This window comes from Aulonocara sp. 'chitande type north' Nkhata Bay, linkage group LG12 (assembly GCF_057382095.1).
Source record: "Aulonocara sp. 'chitande type north' Nkhata Bay isolate Kocher_YH1m ecotype deep benthic linkage group LG12, A_spYH_male_GT1.1, whole genome shotgun sequence".
In the NCBI taxonomy this organism is placed as follows: Eukaryota; Metazoa; Chordata; class Actinopteri; order Cichliformes; family Cichlidae; genus Aulonocara; species Aulonocara sp. 'chitande type north' Nkhata Bay.
This window is the reverse complement of record NC_141355.1, coordinates 26582058-26604772: the sequence shown is the minus strand read 5'-3', so window position 1 is coordinate 26604772 and position 22715 is coordinate 26582058. Positions and strand designations below refer to the sequence as shown.

The 22715-nt window shown below is 41.9% G+C and overlaps 1 protein-coding gene across 1 annotated transcript in view; it reads right to left on the bottom strand.

Annotated features, from left to right (window-relative positions):
* The window catches only part of ipo11 (importin 11), a 138380-nt gene that overhangs the window by 72410 nt on the left and 43255 nt on the right, over positions 1-22715 (bottom strand). The window contains exons 9-15 of the mRNA XM_086314682.1: positions 22263-22333; positions 21890-22082; positions 20843-20995; positions 20181-20224; positions 18130-18220; positions 10302-10349; positions 8374-8479 (exon numbers count right to left, since the gene is read on the bottom strand). Coding sequence (XP_086170808.1) covers positions 8374-8479; positions 10302-10349; positions 18130-18220; positions 20181-20224; positions 20843-20995; positions 21890-22082; positions 22263-22333 — 706 coding nt within the window. The remainder of the gene's footprint in view (positions 1-8373; positions 8480-10301; positions 10350-18129; positions 18221-20180; positions 20225-20842; positions 20996-21889; positions 22083-22262; positions 22334-22715) is intronic.

Here is a 22715-nt window from a genome sequence, read left to right as displayed (position 1 = left end):
TCGTGAGCCAAGATTGGTAAAGACAATTTTTTAAAATCTGCAAATGCTAATATGTATGCATTTTTTAATCTTTAATTCTGTGGCACAGGAATTTCAGCAGAGTTCAGGGCTGAATTTGAAGAGTTATGATTAACAGACAAAGAAGGAAAGTCCATGTAAGGAACACATTTCCTGATTTGGTGATGATTTATCAATGTTTGATTTTTGGCAAGTATCTGCAAAGAAATAAACAACATTTCTGTATATAAGCAATATTTTTTCTAGATCATGTTGTAGAAAACCAGTTGCAAAATGTCTTTGAGTATCCAACAAATAAATCTTTAACCTTCTCAGCATTATTTCTGACTTTGTACTGACGTGACTAACAGACTACACATTTCCAGGGCTATGTTGCATCTGTGCATGACTGGAAAAAAATACTGAATATCTGCTTCAGCAAGGGAGATTACAGGTGGTACAGTCTATTATTAGTGCAGTAGCAAAGTGGAAGAAAAGATTAGAGAAGCAGATGGACAGACAGGTTGACAGAGGTATTTGTCAAAGGTCAGACATGACTCATCCATGCTAAAGCTGTTTCCTCCTCCACAACTTCACACAGCTGTCAGGAACCCTGTTCATCATTTCTGGCAAGCCCATGGGAAATCCGTGGACAGAAATGAGCCCAAAGGAATTTTACATTATTGCCGAGAAAGAAATCTTGCACAGTTCAGGCTACATAAATGTAATTTATTTCATACATTGCTGTGTGTATGTAAAACTTTATTTTCCCAATACTTAAAATTCCTAAGCAATGTAGTGTGAGACTTCCAAGTCAGAGTATGAAGAACCTTTTACACAGTGGCACAAAATAATTCCCTTTACCATTCCTGCAAAAAGCGATTCAGCCTGGATCTAAGGTTCGAGTGAACAGTTCCACATCACTGCCGTAAAGATTTAAGCACCATTTTTAGATTTTAGGACTCAAATTTAATTCACTTAGTCAATACCAAATGGAAGAGCTTGTTAGTCACAATCAGAGCTAATGCAAAAGAAACTAAAGAAAATGCAATGATATGACAAGTAGTATTAAAAAAAATAAAAAAAATAGCTGCTGCCAGAGCTACCCCTCATCTTCAAGTAAATGCACCTTTAGTACAAATGTGAAAATCCTACATCACCTCATTTCAGCTACTGTATTCACAAGACTTTCACAAAACTTGACTTCTGGTCACCTAAAGGCCAAGGTTACGATAATCGAATGCATCCAAGGTTTTTAGTGGATGCACCTATGGAAACATTTTGAAAATCCTAGGTGTCATCTTTCTCGAGTGATCCTTTTCACAGGATTTACAGAACACTTAATCTCAACTAGTCCTAAGATTTTTAGATGTATGCCACCTCATGAGTTACTGTATTCACAAAGTTGGGTGTCCAAACTGCCTGTGATAGCACAAGACTTCACGGTTGAGGGATAAAAATGGAACCCCAATACAGGCCCAATCAGTTCAAGACTACTTGAAAAATGGCACACACACACACACAAAACATAAAAATCACATTTCGCATGGTTGGATCTTAACAACTTCCCAAGCAGAACTTCATCATGTAACTAGGAGAAATGGAAGTGAGTGAATGCTTTAAAAAAAACAAAAAAAAAAAACAGAAATCAAACTTCCAGGAATTGGAGTTGGATCGTCTCAGTGTCTTGACAGACAGCCAACTGGATCCTCCGGCTCAGTGCTGGTTAAAATTTTTGGGTCTTCCACTTGACTTTTCATAACCCTCAGGATCATTTAAGAAATTCCAAATGACTGCCTTGCTGCGTCCCACCTCAGCAGCAATGGTGCGCTGTGAGAGATCCTGCTTATGCAGTTCAACAACCCAACCATGTTCAAAATGGAAAAGTTTTGGGGGTTTTTGCCTTTGCCATCAGAATGTCATGACACTGTGACTACCTGACAGAAGGTAACAATAAATCCACTTTTTTGCACAGATTTGACCTTTTAAAAGCATGTGGTCATAAACTTTTGATCAGCCTGTTTCAGTTTAAGCCTGGTTTTCAATTAATTGCATGCTCAAACAAATGTTTTGTCTCCCTCCCATTTCTTCTTGTCACATGTTGAAGCTCTACTTGCAACCTTGTTAAGATCTAACCATGCAAAATGTGATTTTTTTTTTTTATTTATTTATTTATTTTTGCCATTTTTCAAGTGGTCTTAAACTTTTGATCTGGACTTCATAATAAGCCCAGTTTTGTGAGTGCTTGTTTTCCCCAAGACTTGACCCCATGTCAACGTGTTTGTATCACAACGTGCTTGTGATACAAACCTAACAAAAATCAACCCAATGTGTCTAAAACTAGCAATAAGAGAACACCAAGACTTAAAAGGTAACAACTTTGAAAAGTCTCTTGGCTAACCAACAGATGCTTTTTACTCCAGACAGACACATCAAGCAACAAAGGGAATGTCAAAGTGCCAAAGTGTTTCACAGCCTTCTATGCTGGCAAAGCCTGGAAGCAAAATAATTGAACACAAACCATATCTGTTTAGGTTACAACAAAAGGTGTTTTTTAGACTAGTCCAAGTAAATAAAACAAAAAAAAAGCTCTCAGCTATGTCCAAATACAAGTCATGTGTTAGTTCTGAATATGTATGAGCTTCAAGATGCCTCACTATCTCCTCTGTTCTTGTCAGGCACGCTGTCCCGTCACAGGTAAGACAGCTGTTTTGGCTTAGGCAGAAAAGGGAGGAAAATAGTGACAGCAAGTTAAAAATTAAAGTACTGTTTCTCATGAGGGTGACTGTACACAATGTGCATCTGTGTAGTCATTATGCCAAATACTGACAAACAACTCACTGGCTGCCTGAGGCTCAGCCATAGGTGTAAGCCACACACAGCAGCTTTGCTGACAGATTTGGGTGCGAATACATGCACTGTTACTACTTCACACCAAGTGATACAAGCAGACTTATCCAGGGCCTAAACTTATCATGAAACTTGCAAACTGCAAGAGGTGCAAGGGCCTTGTAAGAAAAAATACATAAAAAAAAAAAATTAAAAAAAAAACGCAAGCTAGCAAATAAACATCTACATAGCTTCTACTGGATGAGCGGCTCAGAAGCATTAGATGGAGGGTGATTTGTCTTTAATACAGCCATCACAATTCACAATCAAATATCATTTGAATGCAAATTATATTCAAGTTGTTTTTAAGTCTTGTAAGTAACTCAGATCTCAGTTGTAAACACCATGAACTGTAGACTTTAAGTTTGCATTCTTAGGCAACACTTTGCTAAACGGTTAGGGACCCACAGCCCTGAAATGCTGATTTGTTTTAAAATGGAAAAAAAAGTTTGGCAGATTTCTGATCTAAAGAATATATTCAACCCTAAAGAAACAACTCAAGATGATAAGTGGCACAGAAACTGTATCCAAGCAGGAAACAGAAAATCCTGTGAGTGAAAGGACTTTGCCAAAGACATTGATTCAGCTATTGCAATGATAATGTTATTTGCAAGAAACGGGTTTTTCTTGCATTAATAACAATAATACCTGTCACCTGAACATATTACTGTGGATCTCTGGGATTCTATTATGTGTGAAAATGTGAGATCACAATATGTATGCCATATTAAACACTCCAACCGTGAATACCCAAAGGGCCAAGGAAGGCAGACAGTGCAGCATCTGGGAATGTTCTGGTAACAGTGACAAATGTGCATCGAGCAAGTGTGTCAGCCAGAAAACCTGCTTTGAATGTGACGTCTGCAAATACCAAACAGGTATTGTCCCCTCTGCTTCTTTCTTCCTACTGACACTGCCAAGTTAGAGAGCTATTTTAGCTATTCTGATGCTGTGCTTTATTTGTTGCTAGTAGTGGCTGGTGTGTGTGTGTGTGTGTGTGTGTGTGTGTGTGTGTGTGTGTGTGTGTGTGTGTGTGTGTGTGTGTGTGTGTGTGTGTGTGTGTGTGTGTGTGTGTGTGTATACTGCCCTAATCTCTTTACATACTCAAATTATCACAAGATGTAAGGCCCCCGCTTAAATAAAGGGATACATTTTAAAGTTTTTAGATGTTTAGGTTAGGTCAAGCATGCTGATTAAAATTGAGCAAGTACATGTTATGGCTGGTTAAAGTTTCGCCCAAGCATTCATAAGATGAACTGCAACACAGTTCGGTGAAACCAAACCCTCTATTTCCTAACGAGTCCCTTTCCCCGTCTAATTACTTTACACCAAATAAAGTGTATGAAGCTACTAAAATGAAAAAGTGAGTTCTAAGTAGGGCTGCCACGATTAGTCGACTAGTCACGATTACGTCGACAACTAATTTAATAGTCGACGCGTCATTTGAAGCTTTGTAGGATTTTCTGAGATTAAAGTTATCGTTTTTACACAGCCGAATAAACATCAAGCAGACAACTGATTATCAGAAGTGTGAGATGCTCGAGAATATACTCCGGTGTCCTGTTATATTTTAGATAGCAAGGAGTTTATTAAACTTCACCGAAACAATCTGCAAATTTCATTAAAATTTAATAAACTATCATCTTGTCTTCATTTTTAGTTAGCACATACCTTAAACACTTAAAGCTGTAAGCTAATGATAGTTATATAAGAGCTGATGCTGCTGGTGCAATAAGCTGTACGTTTTACGTCCAATGGATGCATGATCTGATTAGTCGACTAATCGCAAAAATAATCGGTGACTAGTCGACCATCAGAATAATCGTTTGTGCCAGCCCTAGTTCTAAGTGGCATGAAAAACACAGAAATATGACAGTGATGGAAAAACTTTACTCAACTGGCTAGGTGTTGCTATTCAGGGAAGAAAAATGGTATACTACACAATAGTGTAAACCTGCATGGAAATCAGAACAGAAGATGATCTAAGAACCTTAGACTTTAATTGCTTGTTTTTGTATACTCGGTCACTAGGAGGAAAAACCCCTTAGTTTAGCAAATAAAGTGATTATTATCATTTCCATAAGCACAAACATGTAATTAGTAACAATATCAAGTATTAAATATAGTAATAATCATATCAAAAATTGTAGCAATACAGTTCTTTAACAGAAAGGACTATTAGAACATTTTAAAGGTGTGATACGTTCAAAAATGTCACAAATCACAGAAAGTTGAACAAAGCAGAGATAAGTCAGGTGGCACAGGCCACTACAAGTAATTACAAGTCTACAATAGAACACTTCATGATCTGGACCCCACAATTCAGCAGTATCAAATCCACCTACACACCTTTGGGGTGAACTTCAAAGCAGCATCAGTAAAAAAAGAACTTCCACTTATAAACCTTGGGGAGCTGTGCAAAGCACTAATGTTTGCTTGGTTAGCTTTGATACCAAGAGCACGACGGCTCTGTGGTTCAGTAAGTGCCACAAGGGTGACAACTCTTTCAAATGTGGGCCTTTACTGTATGGAACAGCGACTTTCAACTTTATAGCCACGGAGTGCATATATAGATACACTATATAAAATGAGTAGTTCAGATCCACTGTATATCAAAAAACCTGCGGATCACACATATTTGGAAGTTTAAAGTGTTTGGATTGCAGTCATAATAAAGTGTTCTGAATATACAGCTTTAACATCAGGTGGCTTTAGATCAACTAGGCAGGAACGTGTGCATACGTGTGTGGGAGGGGGGTTAGCGGGCTGTGATAAGGCAGGTTACAAACAGCAAGTTAATTGCAGTAACATTACACAAGTGTATTCTTATTTGTAGTACACCCCACTGAGAGCTGAGAAATAAATACTACATTGCAACTTGAAAAATAAGATAATATACTGACAGTGTAAAGACAAGCATCACGAAGATGAAGTCCTTTAACAGATGTAGGCAATCATGCATGAGCACTTGAAAACAGAAACCTCTGACTGCTACAGAGAAAAACTCCACACACCAAGGGAGATCATCAAGCATGTCCCTTTTTAAACCATCCATGATGAATACACATTCCCATCAAAGTACTGTGGGAACCATGTGACAGCAACACAGCTTCATTTGCACACCACAACAGAGAAATCAATGAGAGTTGAAAAGTTTATCTGCTGTCCTGGATGTAACTAACCTTGGCTTTGCTGAATCCGAGTACAGCTCAAGGATATGTTTTATATGACTTGCTTTGTTTTGGTGGACCACGAGTCGGAATATTGACTGACTGATTGATAAGGCCAGTGTCTTTTTATGATCACATTTTTACTGAGAAGATAAAAGACAATAATGAATTTTATATTGTAAGCAATGAACAGGCTGTTCCACTGTGTGCCACTCTTTCACCATCATCATGAAACATTGAAAGTATTTTATTTTAAAAACAAATACAAAGACACATTTTGTAAAATTTATGACACACATTGAGTGTCATGCTTCTTTGAGTAGCCATACTGCAGTGTCTACTGCTTTGATTGTGCATTCACACAGTAGTGCAAAAAGAACTCCGAGACTCATTGCTTCACCACTTCCCAGCAACTGAGGAGCACCGCATATGACATGTTTCCAGAGTTTTAGCCGAAAGGGAATTTCTTACTGGCTTCTAATTACTGTTCTACTTTGCAGTTTTAATTTCAATTTGTCACTTGCATCAATTTTAATGCCTCTACACTAGCAACAGCCGTAGCTTCAGGCACTGAGTTTTCAGATTCAAGTTGTGCCTCTCTTTCGCCCCTATCGCTCTCTAGCTCCATTAATTTTATCCACACCCTTTATTGGGACGGCCATGGATAAAATTCTTAAAATTTGGAAGAAACATTCAAGTGGATTAAAAGATGGCCACTGTGGCCTTGCAAAAAATGTTTTGGACCACAACTCAAGAATTTATATGCCAATTGTGATCAAATATGACACAGAGTCTATCAGGTAAAACTCATGCCATGCCCAAAAGGTCAGAGGTCTAACGTTCTTTGACAGAATCTTGTGCATAATTATTTTATAATCATCAATAAATAAAATGTAAGAATTTTGATGATATTTCACATTTGGTCAGATGATGAACTGTAATCTTTGTTAAGATGCAACCTGTGTGTTTTCTGGTTGGTGCAGTAATTCAAATAGTCTTCGACTAACACCATTAATGTGTGTATTTGCATGAGTGCACAAAAAATTGAGAAAAATTGAGAGCTGGCATTTGACTACATAATGGGTTTTGGGTTTGTTTGTTTTTTAATCATCTTCAGTGTTTTTCCCAGGAGTCTCAAAATTTAAAACCCTCCCTTAGAGTAAAACTGCATTCTGTATTGTTTCTTTATAGACTGGATTAAGCTTTAAAAAGAGATTAAACCCCAGGTAAAAGTGGAGGGGTTATCTGCACTTGCATAGCCTGGAGGAAGAATCAGTGCGACATCAAATACCATGCACTGTGACGTCAGCACCAACCCTCGGTGACCAACCTTCTGAGTGCTGCTTTGATTGTGTTTCGTGTGTTTCGTGTGTTTCGTGTGTGTGTGTGGCACTTCCATTGTCCTTCATCTCCACACCATCTCACCTCTGGTCAGTGTCTCCCTTTTCTAACACCTTTTAAATCCATCCATGTAGCAACTCATTGTAACTTTAGCTGACTGCCTGTAGAGCCCTTAAAGAGTTCTTTCACAGTTTAAACAAAGTTTTTCTATTGAGTGCTGCTGATGTCCGCATTTGTCTGCTGCTTGTAAAGTGATGTGAAAACTAGCAGTATTTTTTAACATAACCATGACGGAAAAAACACCCCAAGTATTTGTTACTTATGAGCTTTTTTGTATGCATTCAATGTGCTACAGGCTGTGAGAAAGCTGGAGAGGTTAATAGTCAATTAACTTGAGTACACTGGAAGGAGTGTTAAATATGCAACATAACAGACATTGAAACTGAGCTTGCATACAGTAAAACACCGATTACAAAAGAACTGCTAAGCTGCTTCACTATTATCATTTCAACCCTGAATGAGACCGATGTGGTCAAATGAGACATGTTCAAAAAAGGTAAGTATCCCCCCTCCGAGCCCCCCCCAAAATATAAATTAATAATAATAATAATAATAATAATAATAATAATAATAATAATAACAACATTCCTTTTAATAATTCAGTAACCATGTCATACAAAAATAAAATCCTTACAGAAGGCTAATAAATTACTTAGATGTGGTATATTTACCTCTGTGAGGCCATTAGTGATTTAGGCCAAAAAATAATTTTATTGTTTAATGTTATCTAACCAGTAATAATTAGAGTGAAATTCCAAAAACTCATTTCACGGTCAAGTGGTCAACCTTTTCTAATTTAGTTAGATCTGGCTTTTTTTTTTTCATTAGTGCGTGCTTTAATATTAAAATTAATTTTTTTTAAAAAAAAAGAAGAAACAATTAAAAATAGAATATTTAGAGAAGACAAAAAGAATACCTGTGATGGCTGACTTGCAACTCTCCAAGAAGCTGATTCTTGAACCACTGGTCAAAGTCCACATTGTCAAACAGTTCATAAGCTGCTAATCCCACTGCATTGTATACTGCAGAGAAAAAAGTTACACTGGTTACAATATTCACAATACGACTGACATGTTTCCCCTACAACAGGGGTGTCAAACTCAAATACACAGTGGGCCAAAATTCAAATCTGGAACAAAGTCGCGGGCTAACATTAATATTTATTGAAAAAAAAAATCTTCCTCCAGATTTAAGAATGAATCTTTTCTTATAGACTCGAACACGTTTTGCTGAAAAACTGAATATGGAACAAGCAAAGCTTAATACTAAACAATATATATATTAGCTGTATAATACCAGTAGGCCAGCTCTAATAGTCATTTGGTATGGCTTCGCGGGCCAAATGTAATTAGGCTGCGGGCCAAATCTGGCCCGCGGGCCAGAGTTTGACACCTATGCCCTACAAGAACCTTTTCATTTAACCATTGGTTAAATTCTTGTGCAACACATGCACAGCAGCACAGACAAACAGCTCTTGAGGCTCTTTGACGCAAGTGAAAACGCAAAATTTGACAAATTAAACTGCAGGGGACCATCACAAAAATGTAACTTCATCCAACTTAACATGGACATTTTAAAGAAGCGAATAAAAGCAAAATGGCTAAAGCTAAAGCTACAGAGCTCAGAGCCAGTCAGGCTCTGCCGGCCTTGACCAAGCTTGAGATGTTATTAGCAAACTTGAAAACTGGTAAGGTAAAACATGTCAGATAAATGCCGGTGTAGAGTCATTTGGGGTTACTGGAATGTAGCTGTGGTTTCCAACAAATTAATGCTTGTTGTGAAGCTTTCATTCTGCTAACAGTAGGCTGAATATGCTTCAAATATGCAGGCAAATATTAACATACAAAACAACAAAACAAAAAAAGAGTACATGTTATAGAAACATAGACATTATAATAATGATACTATAGGTTATGCTTCAGGCAGAAATTGGTGTAATGGTGACTAAAGGGCAGGGATGGCTCAGTAGGTAAAGTGGTCACCCCATGATCGGAAGGTCGGGGGTTCGAATCCACTGAACGGCTACCCTGAGGTACCCCTGAGCAAGGTACCGTCCCTACACACTGCTCCCCGGGCGCCTGCTTAGTGGCTGCCCACTGCTTCACTGAGTGAATGGGTCAAATGCAGAGAAAAACAAGTAATTTCCCCATGGGGATCAATAAAGTATCCATTATTATTATTATTATTAAAATGAAGAGGAGTGCAATAAAAGAATAAAATAAAAGATGATTAGAAAAAGAGTGACAGAATGAGAATATAATATAATATAAAAAGGGATAAAAGAACACACAATACAAGAAATAGTGGCTGTTACTATTTATAATTTATCTTCAGAAGTAATGAATTTTGAAATGGCAAAAAGCAGAGAACAGGACTGATAAAAAAAACAAAACGAAGAGAGACTGATCCGATTTACGGAAAAAGAAACCGACTTTTTCCATTATTTTAATTCTCTTGTATTATGTAAGGCTGAATATGGGGCAACTTGTGAAACAAAGAGCAAAACCATAAACCAGCAAAAACAAGGGAAATATAATCATTTAGGTGTCTATGATCAGTTTCAGAGGAGTTTAACACTTTAGATACATATTCTGTCATTTATTTTGAGAAAAACCAGGACTAATGATATGATGTACAGATGGACAGTGGAGTGGTGCAAAAGTAGCAATCTTATATTTTACTACTGACAAGGGAGGGACGTCTCAATAGGCAGCTAAGAGCTCTTTGGAATTGGTCTTTTTTGTTGGGGAAGATTTTTGTGTTAGAACAGTCAAACTCTGATACTCCCAGCATGACAGAGCAATAATTACAATGGAGTAAAAAGTACGTGAGCTTTTGACTGACCTGCATCCTTCATTAGCAACTGAACAGAGTCTTCCACATTGGTTGGGCCTGAAAAGACACAAATATACACTGGATTTAATTTCAGTAACAAGGCAGAATCAATAACATTAGCAATATAGCAGCATATCTATTGTCCCAGTATTGCTCTTTGACAGCGGAATGTATGTAAGGTATGTAACTGACAACTGGAAATTAAACAGGCACGTCACATCGGTCTTGCTTAAGCCATTTTGATGGGCTGTTCTTGCTCTCTAGTTGTATACTCAGGTTTCAAAATCAATAGATGTCTTCTTTCAACCATAGAATTACCCAAACTGGTGTTCCCTTTCAGTCGATTCACTCGGTACAACACATAAGTATGGGATATCACGCCCTCGCGTGTCCTGGCTGAAGAAACCTTTATTCACGCCTTTACGGCAGATGACGTGTGATGACACGCGCAAGGCCCCGCCCGCACATATAGCCGCTGCCATCACCGTCATCCCTCAGTTCTTACGCTCTTCACCTCGCTGAGAACACCTCTGCTGAGTTGGGCTAGCTAGCTACTGCTAGTTAGCTCCGTTGTCTGCCAACTTGAACCTAGCTTAACTGCCCCTGTTGGTGTTAGCCTCCACCGCCCAGCTGGTGCGTAGGCTGCCCGCGGAGCGCTATTTTCAAGTTTTTCTTGTGCAGCGTTTCGCTTTGCGTTTTGGGAATGGACTCCAAACCGAAGCGAGCAAAGCAGAAATCTTCTGTTCGCCCCTGTCCTCAGGGATGTGGTTTCTCTTTGCACGACAGCGACCAGCACGATGCCTGCCCTGTCTGCCTGGGGATCGTCCACGCTAGGAGAGCGTTGACGGAGCCCGAAGCTTGTGCGTTTTGTCGCCAGCTCCGACGCTCGACCCTGGAAAGACGGGTGACGTTTGTGGAAAGAGTGCTGGGACGCTCGGCTGTCGCACGGCATGACCCTCTTCTTTCCGAGTCTGGAGCCCCGGCTTCGTCCGAGTCCGAAGACGAAAATTTTCAGGTCGATGTCCCCGCGATTAGCTGGGCTGACCACATGGAATACGTTGACGGGTTAGCCGATGACGGACCGGAACCATGCAGGAGCGCTGACGGGCTTCAGCCTGGGTTGAAGCCCGCCAGCGCTCCCCAGGAAGACGATGACGTGCTGGACATCGGCCTGGACATCCATGGTTTGTCGGAGGATGAGCAGGAGAGCTCATTGTCGACCCAATATGCCGCCGCTGCTGCGCCGGTCGGCCACGATGACACCTCTCTTTTCTCCCTGTTTCGCCGTGCCGCTGAGAAGCTGCAGGTGGACTGGCCCTCTCCTCCACCAGCTCGGAAGCCGTCGCGGTTTGCGGGTTTTTTCCTTCCACCGGAGCCCGCAACGGCCAAAAACTGCCTCCCCATGTTCCCAGACTTTCTCTGCGAGCTAACAGCGTCATGGGACAAACCTCTGTCTACCCGCGTCACTGTGCCCGGCTATGGACAGTACATGGAATTGGACGGCGCCGAGGGAGCTGGTTTAGCTAACCCACCCCCTATGGAGCCGTCTCTGGCTGCTTATCTGGCCCCGTCCCATAACCATGGTGTCGGTGGCCCCGCAACTCTGCCGTCCAAGCACTGCAGATTCTCGGCCTCGCAGCTGGAGAAGATTTATCGGGCTCAGGCCGGCACCGCTCGAGCCATGAGCTCCGTCACCATGCTCCAGACGTACCAAGCAATGTGCCTGGCGGAGCTTGGATCGCTGGTTCCGGAGGACAGCCCGCTGTCACCTCTTGTTAACGAGGTTAGAGTCACCACGGATTACATCCTCCGTGCGTCTCGCTGTGCAGCGCTCTCCCTGGGCAGAGGGATGGCTTCGACAGTGGTGGCGCAGAGGCACCTGTGGCTGACCCTCTCCGACGTCCCTGATAGAGACAGAGCTGTGTATCTGGACGCACCAGTGTCTGCGGCTGGGTTATTCGGACATTCACTTGAAGCCATTCAGGCTAGATTCGATCTGAGGAAGAAGCAGACGGAAGCTCTGCGCGACATCATCCCCAGACGCCAGCCCCAGCCCAAGCCCACTGCTAGCTCTCACAGGCCCGCCGCTCCTCTGACAGCTGGCAAGAGACCGGCGCCCACTGCTGGAGTGGGAGGGCCGCCGGCGAGAGCACGTACTCCGGCCCGAGCTCCACGCCAGTCGGCCTGGGGCAAAGGCCCTCCCCCGGGCCCCCGACGGGACCCGACGCCCAGGAGGAAGAAGCCTCAGCCCTCCTAGCTGTGATTGCGAGTGGGGAAGGGATCCGGCAGCAGGGAGACGCTGCTCTTACCCCTCTGTTGCCGCACAAGAGGTGCCGCTTAAGTTCTGTTCAGGTTGTCAGCCCCAGAAGGCGCTGCACTTCCCTATCGCGGTCTCCCAAGCACATAACCCCTGCACACGGTTCAGATGTGTTGAATGTTCAAGCGACCACATCGAGTGTTCCCGCTGTTTTTCATTGTTATGCCCCGGAAAAGGTGCACCCAACAAAATGTATAAATGTACATGTTCCCATGTTGCAATCAAGAGTGTTGTTTACTCTCAAACAATCTCAAATGCTCAACCTGCAGGCGAAATGAGCCAGGTCAGGCAGGGGATGCAGTCCCCTGCAGACACACTGGGGGGCGACGGCGCCCCGCCGTCAGTGCTGCAGGCCAGCCGGCTGGCTGCTCACTTCCCTCAGTGGCGCGCTTGCGCCCCCTCTCCGTGGGTGCTGCAAACCGTTGCCATGGGTTACCGGTTGCAGTTCCGGGTCAAGCCGCCTCGTTTCCAAAGAGTCGTGAACACGATTGTCAACCCCGAGGCAGCCTTGGTACTCAGAGAGGAAATACAGGCGCTATTACAGAAGAGAGCAATACGGGTGGTCCCCGCTTCGGAGACGGACAAAGGTTGGTACAGCCGTTATTTTGTCATTCCGAAGAAAGGGGGAGGGCTTCGTCCCATCCTCGACCTGCGAGTCTTGAACACGTACCTGCGAACGTACAGGTTCAAGATGCTAACACTCAGACAGCTCCTGAGTGCAGTCGGCCCGGGAGATTGGTTTGCGACAATCGATCTAACAGATGCTTATTTTCATGTCGCTATACACCCGAAACACAGGCAGTTTCTGAGGTTTGCGTTCGAGGGCGTAGCCTACGAATACCTAGTGCTGCCGTTCGGGCTGTCGCTCGCTCCCCGCACCTTTACGAAATGTGCCGAGGCAGCGCTAGCGCCCCTCAGGAAGAGGGGCATCCGCATCTTGGCCTACCTGGACGACTGGGCTCTCGTGGCTTGCTCCAGAGAACAGGCGGAGACGCAGCTGTCGCGGGTTCTGTCACACATTCAGACACTGGGGTTCTCTGTGAACTTTCAGAAGAGCTCGCTAATCCCAGGTCAACAGATCGCTTTTCTCGGTCTGGAAATATGCTCTCTTTCCAGCCGCGCACGGTTGTCAGAGCACAGAGTGGCCGCGTTTCATCGCTGCCTCGCTCAATTTCAGCTGGGACGCAGACTGCGTTTCCAGACGATATTGCGCTTGTTGGGCATGATGGCATCTATGATCGCCGTAGTGCCGCTTGGGCTGTTGAAAATGAGAGCGTTTCAACGCTGGACTCTCTCTCACCGTTTGTGTGCTTCGCGTCACCTCCGGAGGAGGCTGCCGGTAACTGCGTCTTGCATGCTAGCTCTCCGTCCTTGGAGGGAGCCCGGGCTACTGCACCAGGGCTCTCGGATTGGGAGGGTGTTGTTTCGCAAGGTGGTGTCCACAGATGCTTCCCTAAGTGGGTGGGGAGCGCTGTGCGAGGGTGCGTCAGTGAGAGGGATCTGGTCCGCGGCTCAGCGCCAGCTGCACATCAACCACTTAGAGCTGTTGGCAGTGTTCTTAGCTCTAAAGCGTTTCCGTCCAGTCCTGCAGGGCCAGCATGTCTTAGTCAGGACGGACAATTCAACAGTGGTGTCTTATATAAACAGGCAGGGAGGAACACGCTCTCTTCCCCTGTTGCAGCTGTCTCGCTCTCTGCTGTTATGGTGCAGTGTTCATTTTCTGACTCTAAGAGCCACCCATGTCCCGGGCCACCTGAACCTGGGGCCGGACCTTCTCTCCAGGGGGGGTCCTCTGGTGAGAGAATGGAGGTTACACCCTTCAATAGTGGCTCAGATTTGGGATCTATTTGGCGAGGCGCAAATAGATCTTTTTGCTTCCAGGGTGAATGCTCACTGCCCCCTGTACTTCTCCATAATCGACCACGATGCACCCTTGGGCTTGGACGCGCTAGCGCACCAATGGCCAGACGTGCTCCTGTATGCATTTCCCCCAGTGGAAATGATATCTCCAATTCTGGAGAGGGTGCGTCGGCATTCCCTCTCTCTGATCCTGGTGGCCCCTTGGTGGCCCGCGAAGTCGTGGTATGCAGAAATAATCAGCCTGCTTGCAGCAAGTCCTTGGCAGCTTCCTCTCCGCAGGGATCTCCTCTCTCAGGCGGGGGGGGAAGTGTTTCATCCGCGCCCGGATCTGTGGCACCTTCATGCTTACCTGCTGAGAGGTTAAACTTGGTTGCTAAGGGTCTGCCACCTAGTGTGGTAGCGACGATTCAGAGCGCCAGGGCCTCGTCTACTAGAGGCTTGTACGCTTACAAATGGCGAGCCTTCGAGCGATGGTGCCAGGACCGCCACACTCTCCCATTTCAGTGCTCTATTGTGGATGTTTTGACATTCCTGCAGGAGCTGTTGGATAAAGGCCTTTCGTTTTCGACGATCAAGGTTTATTTAGCGGCTATATCTGCTTGTCATATCGGTTTTGACGGGGTGACACCAGGTGCGCATCCCCTCGCCGTGCGTTTTCTGAAAGGGGTTCGCCGGCTGAGGCCCGTGCTTAAGTCCAGTGTCCCGGCTTGGGACTTGTCTTTGGTGCTGGAGGCCCTTTGTGGCCCTCCGTTTGAACCCGTTGAGTCGGTAGATATGAAACTTCTTTCGTATAAGACCGCATTACTTCTCGCTTTGGCCTCGGCGAAGCGAGTGGGGGACCTTCATGCGCTGTCTGTGCATCCTGCCTGCACACAGTTTTCTCCTGATGGCCGCAAGGTCGTATTGCGTCCGAATGCCGCCTATCTTCCCAAGGTCATGCCTGCATCTTATAGTTCAATGGAGTTTGAGTTGCTGAGCTTTTGCTCCCCTCCTTTTGAATCTGAGGAGCAGAGGAGGGTGCATTCTCTTTGTCCGGTGCGTGCGCTACGCACCTACATTGAGCGCACTCGGGATGTGCGTTTGTGTGACCAGTTGTTTGTCTGCTTCGCTAATCCGAATAGAGGTAGAGCTCTGTCCAGACAGAGGCTGTCCCACTGGATTGTAGAAGCTATCTCGCTGGCATACAGCACCGGAGGTTTTGCGTTGCCCCACGGGGTGGGAGCTCATTCCACCAGGGGGATGGCGACCTCATGGGCTCTTTTTAGAGGGGTGCCTGTGGCTGATATTTGTGCAGCGGCTAATTGGGCGTCGCCGCACACTTTTGTGCGGTTTTATCGGTTGGACGTTACAGCCCCTTCGGTGGCTCATGCTGTCCTTTCTGCTGGGTCTACCACTCACTAAGGATGTGGTGGTCCCGTTCCGGTTCGGTGGCTGCTCTGCGGGGCGTGTATATAGGTCCCATACTTATGTGTTGTACCGAGTGAATCGACTGAAAGGGAACGATTAGTTATGTCTATAACTTCTGTTCCCTGAAGGAGAGGAACGAGGTACAACACAGGGTGGCCCCACTGAGCAGTTGGCTCGGTGAAGAGCGGCTATCGAACTGAGGGATGACGGTGATGGCAGCGGCTATATGTGCGGGCGGGGCCTTGCGCGTGTCATCACACGTCATCTGCCGTAAAGGCGTGAATAAAGGTTTCTTCAGCCAGGACACGCGAGGGCGTGATATCCCATACTTATGTGTTGTACCTCGTTCCTCTCCTTCAGGGAACAGAAGTTATAGACATAACTAATCGTTTTCCTTGCTCCAGCAAAACCAATTTCCACTCTGACACTTAAAATGAAAAGTAGCTCGAGAGACAGGGCAGAAGTGGACCTTGTAATCCACCCAAGCGAGCAATAGCACGACCAATTCAGCAACAGAACAAGAGCTACACACCAGTACCCCCATGAGATGAGGAGCAGTGTGCCAAATTTGCGTGTGTACATGACCGAGAGTTTAGAAAGGTGGACGTAATGACAGCCAATAGCAGAGTTCATACTGACTGTTAAGCTTAAATATTGAACTAAATCTGTGTTTCATCAACAGATGTGAATAGACTTGTTTGTACTATGCAAACTGCCTCAGACCATGTGTATGAGCAAATAATATATACTTATTTAGGTTTCCAGACTGATGTCACCTAAAATTTGGTCAAAAGTAAGAATATTAATATTTATTATTATATTATTATAAAGACTAAAAATATCTTCTTCCCATACTTCCGATACTTGGGTGGGGATACAAAAAACCATGTCAAGTAATATAAATATTCATATGAAAGGGCACGGAGAAAGCTCTATAACAGACATTTTATTTTTTCAATGCAATGCCCAATCACGTCACAAAGATACCATAACAGGCCCACATCATGTTGTAATATAAAGATTATAAAAATTTTAGTATAGCCCTTGCCCTTTGAGGGGAATTACGTTTTTTTGTCTTCATCTTATTCTTATGTTAAATGTATGAAAATTATTAAAAACACTTCATGATGTCATTTATCACTTGTCACTCTAGTTTCAGTTACAGCAGTGAGTTTCTTATCTTGACTGATACATGAGCCATACCTTCACCTGCTCCCTTCATACTCTTTTGGTCTACCTGGTAGCCCCCCCCCTGCACAAACTTTGATGTCAAACCTTTTTTTTTGTGCCTTCAATATCAGCCACAGTGCATGTCTCAGGGGATACAGAACTCATCTCCTCTGTTACTGGAGCCTGAGCCTTGCTTTTTTCTTTCCCATTTTTACCATTGTCATTTCAGAGGAAACACGGTGGACAGTTGAACCTTCTCTGGCACTATTTTTTAATCTTTTTATTTTTTTTGTCAGAAATTCTCCTGCACAGAACGTTCCAAAGTTAATGTTTCTTTATTTAGAGAAATGGAGGTGTTGCAGATTGTGAGCCAATCGCTAATATAAGCAGTGCAGTAAGAACAAACTCCAGAATATTCCATGAATCTGATGGTAGTTTTGTGTGTTTACTTTTTCTTCCACACTTTAAGTAAAATTTATATGCAAATATTAGTGACTCAGGGCCAATTTCTCTACTTACAGCTGCATGAGTAAGGGAATATACTGTAGCTGAACAGACGTATTCAACACAGTCTTTACACAAGTATAACTTCTTATGCAAACTTCTTAAATTAAAAAAAAAAATCACTTATTTTGTAAAAAGTTGAAATTAAGATTACTTGGCACAAAAATTATTGTTAAAAAAAATTCTTAAAGTTTGTGTTTTGTTTCTGTGATACTTGCACTTTTTTCCCCTAAAAAGGACCTCCTGGGATATGAATTGTCACATATTGGTGGGAGAAGTTGCACGTTGTTGGTTTCATTTTTGCCTTTTCTATTGTTTGTTTTAGTTTTTTAAGGTTAATAACCAAAAAAACCCACTGTTCACCACAATCAGGCTACAAAATGATTTGTACAAACAGCCTCTAAAATGATGATAAACTGAATCTATTTATGCATTATAAAGATGTATGAGTGTGTTATTTTTAGCTAAATGTGTCCAATTGACTGGCTCCTGCCTATACAGTTTTCATTGCCAAGGTGTTAAAAATTCACTGGAATGAAATTAGACTATGTGATTTGTAGGTATAATGCTTAAACTGACCCTGGAGATTCTGAACCATATCCAGCAGCACTGGTGTCAGGGTCTGGCTGTAGTTGTGGAAGATATCCAGGAACAGTACTTCTGTGCAGGGCTAAATACAGAAATAAGTTAGAACAAATAAAAATAGAGACAGGTAGTTGACAGAATATTAACACATGCAGCATCACATTTAGCGCAAGTCATTACAGTTACTTTTTATAGGATCACAATTCTTTAGTCTCAACAGCACGTTGGGTTCTGCTGGGCATTTAGAGGTGGGATAAGGTGAGGAGTGCAGCTATCGCATTAATATTTGATAAGGACAAAAACAAAAGTCATACAAAAAGGTGCGACAAAAATAAATAAACAATACATTGTGTTCCCAGTTCAATAGAAATGCAGTCAATATAACACTGTTAGGAGATTTTTGTGGGTGTTTATGCTCAATAAAGAAACGGCCTAGACAACTTCATTAGTTTACTGGGTTAGAAAAAGCATATTAAAAAGGTGTAAGAAAGAGGTCATGGTCTGTGCCGTTTGTGAAAACATCCCATTTGCCACAATATCAGTGAGAGCTTATATACTGGTAGCATAACCGGTCCTCTTACACGGTACTTCAATCAGCTTCATGAGAATAGGACAAACAGAACAGATTCTAACTGATACAGAAACGATCCGTCCTGAGGTTCACAATATGCTAAAAAGCTGTTCAAATGCGTTTTGAGAAAAGAACAAGTCTGCCACTAAGCTTAGTGGTTGCTTATTTTAGCCTATATTTACATGCACAATTTTTAAAAGTAAGTGTTCTACTTGGAAAGCAGCAAACTCTTTTGTTCATTAAAAAAACAAAAGTTTTAAATTACATATGAATCCATTGTAAATCAGCAGTTGCAGCATACATTTGTGGATCCTGAGGCTATGAGCGTATCTGTGGCAATTTTAAAACTTCTCTCAAAAACAGAAAAGCTTCATAATTAATTGCCATGCACATGTATGAATTGATGTGTGAATTCAGAAGTTACTAGATTCCAACATATATAAATAAAATCATCCTCTAAGGCATTCAGTTTTATAGCGCTGCATTTTAAACAAAAAAAAAAAAAAAAATCAGAATCACCGATGCATTAAAAGGTATGGAAATTCACAAAATTGTTGTTTTCTAGAAAAATTCAAAACTGAAGTAATTAAATGTTTAATAAGTTCTTAGACCATAATGCCACTTTTCTTCTGCTGCTGCATGCCTTAAATGCATAAAAACTTGTACAAGGCTTAGAGTTCACTGAAAGAATGTGTTACTGTACTTCAAAGAAACAGCAGGGCAGACATTTGTCATCTGAAGTGATGAAAGTAAGAGGAATGGGGCACAACACAGGAGAGGGATAGAGAAGAAATAGGACCATGGATAAAAGATTATGTCATGCATCAGCAACAGCCTCTAAAACTAACTAGACTCATGACAACCTTTAAAACTCCAGGCGCCACTAAATGTTTTATGATGCTGCCATGTATACAGTCAACCACCACAGAACTGCACAGCATTTCTGAAAATACAGCACACATAGAAATATGTAACAATACCGCTGCAATTAACTTTAATGAAACTGGCTGTTATGATCATTTAAATCTACATTTTTATGATCGTAAAGACAGACATAATTGATTTCGGTCTGTTCTCGACATTCAGTTTTACCCAAAAACACAGGGGATCGATTTATTTTTGCTTTATTAATTCCTCTAATGCTTATTTTTTTGTATGATGAGGCAAATATTTAATTTCCTTCTTTTGAGCATAAGATCGAACAGACTGTTCTTCCATACCAACTCAGTGTGCTATATATGTAACAGTTCAAAGTACTGGTACTCATATAGCACTTTCCTATTCTAACTGAGCACTCAAAGCAAAGCAAAACATTCACCTATCCATAAACGCTCATGAACGTACTGGTAGAGGGGACTGAATCACTGATCTTCTGATTAGTGGATGACCTGGTCTACCCTCCTGAGCCACAGCTACCCTATTAATTTACAATTTCTCTGCACATATATATAGATGCATATAAAAATATACTTACCCGCAGACTGTATTTCCAAGAGTCACCACCTGTCTCTTCCACAGCTGAAACAGTTACAAAAAATAATTATCTGTTAGAAAATGTTGATTAGGAGGTGATGGCTGACACTGCACAACAGAAACATCATATATATTATGACAAAGCCCTGAAATTGCAAGTGCGTTTTCTCACACACACTCTAATATGTGGCTCTGACTGACTATAAAATTGGATTCAAATGTCAACAGACTGAACTCCCACACTGGGCCCTTGTGGTTTTAGCTTTATGAAGTGTTATGTCTGAGTGGTCAGTGTCATTACATAAAGCCTGTGAGGACACTATGATGTTTTGAAAATATAGCAAGATCTCAAATGCTGCCTATAACTACAAACGCGCACCAAGAGCTATACCCTATAAATTATGTCAATTGACAGTTTTAAGGAGAATCAAAAATACGTATTATAAATCACAAAATATTGATTTAAATTGCTTTAAATCTGCAAACTGTCCAATTTATGGATGAAGGGTATTAATATAATATGGTCATATGATGGTAGCAATCATTTACCTAATGCTGTAGATTCTCCCTAATACATCAAAATTTAAAATACACAAAAAAAACAGACATTGCAAAATCCATACAAGTTCAAATTTGCGAGCATATTTGTAGATGTGATATTACCAAAGCTCTCAGGGTCCTCTTCCCACATTGCTAGCTCTTCCTCTGTGAGAAGGAAGTAGTGTGAGACAAGCCGACGTCCAATCTCTGTCAGTGTGGGGTGGGTGAAGAATGCCGTCTTGATTTTGTGAGCTTCCAGGCTCTCTGGTTTACTGTCTGAAGGATGGAGAAATACAACAATAAATAAAGGAAAAAGACAACATTTCAGTCGTAAGTCATCACAAACACAGACACTTTTCTTCAAAATATTGTTACTTAATACAATACAAACATTGTATTATAGCAGTAGTGTTGCTACAGACATTTAGTACGTAAGATTCCTAAATATAAATAAGGACTGCAAGGCAAAATCTCTTAATTTTAGGCAACGAGCAGCTGAAGTAATCCTCAAGTGTGACTCATTTTTGCTGTCTGCTCATTAACTTCAAAATCATAATTCATTTTAATAGTGTTTCTGGTAAAAAGAAAAAAAATCTGCTCTGTTGCTCATTTTTTATTTTGTATTAATTGTGCATGATTTAAGGTTACAGTACAAGAAGAAAATTAAACAGCCCTTTAACTTCCTCATTTATCTTCTCTGTTATAGGAAAGCAAACCTGAAGTCATGACCAACTCTGACACAACAACACAGTCAGATATTCGAATGAAACCCAGAACCTTGGATTGTTAGAATGGGAAAGTTCTCGAGTAAGGAACCCCAGAGATTATGCTAGCTGACACAAGAAAGGCAAACTGCTGTGCCATTTGCTAATGAAGCACTAGAAACCTCAGACAGCTTGGGAAAAGAAAAAAGAAAAGAAAAAATACATGGAGCTGCGATAAAGTACAGTGACACCGATGGGGTTATAGCCCTGTGCTATTGAAACTCGCTGTCAGTGACGCGTATTCAAGGGCTTGTGGCATTTCTGCTGACTTTTAAATCACAAACCTAAAATGAAATGTTTATTACCTACAGAGAGCATCATTTTCATTTTTAGTATTATCACGTATATTTTTCAGTTATTCTCCAACCCTTCAGACTCCTCTTTCCCCGAGACACTCACAACTTACCATCAATGTTCTTGGCGGGTTTGTAGGCATCATTCTTTACAATCATCTTGATGAGGTTCATGCACTGAACAATAAAACGTTCAAAGGTCACTCCCTCTCCTGCAGGCGTGAACACGTAGGTAACAGCAAACTCCAGGGAACGCTGGATTAGCGGTATAAATGCGCATGGATGGTATTCCAGGAAATCCAACAACTACGTGAGAGGAAGGGGTAGACAGAACACAAGGACAGATACATAAAAACAGTGGTAAATTTAAATATTTTAAAGAAGAAGCTATAACAGGCCAGCCTCAGAGGCAGAATGCACAACCTATTCATGAACAACTAATGCAGTCATTTATATCATCATAAATTAATAGACGGGTCAACTCACAACTTTAGTGTACAAAATGATGGTCTTTTCCAGCTTTTCTCTGCATGTGCTGTCTGAACCAACCTGGCGACCTGATATAAAACAATCACATAGCTTTGTTACTTAAAGCAGTATTACACTAAATATATGCATGCAGCATTCTAGGAACTCATTTCATTTAGATCCAAGATACTGGACTAAAAGGTAGGAAGCAGGAGCTGCATCTCCAACTCTTATTAAACTCTTATTTAAAAACAAAAACAAACAAAAAAAAGAAAAGAAAGCAAGCAATAATAAAAATTTTAAGAGCTTTATAATCCTGGATATTCAATGCACAAATGACAAAAAGGAGGAGGAAAAAACTGAAAACCGAATCACTCTGAATTAGTCGTTAGCTCTATTTTGGAAGAATTTATTTAGGACGTCTTTGAGATCAGTATTAGTATTTTATTCTAGTATTTTCCACTTCAAGGC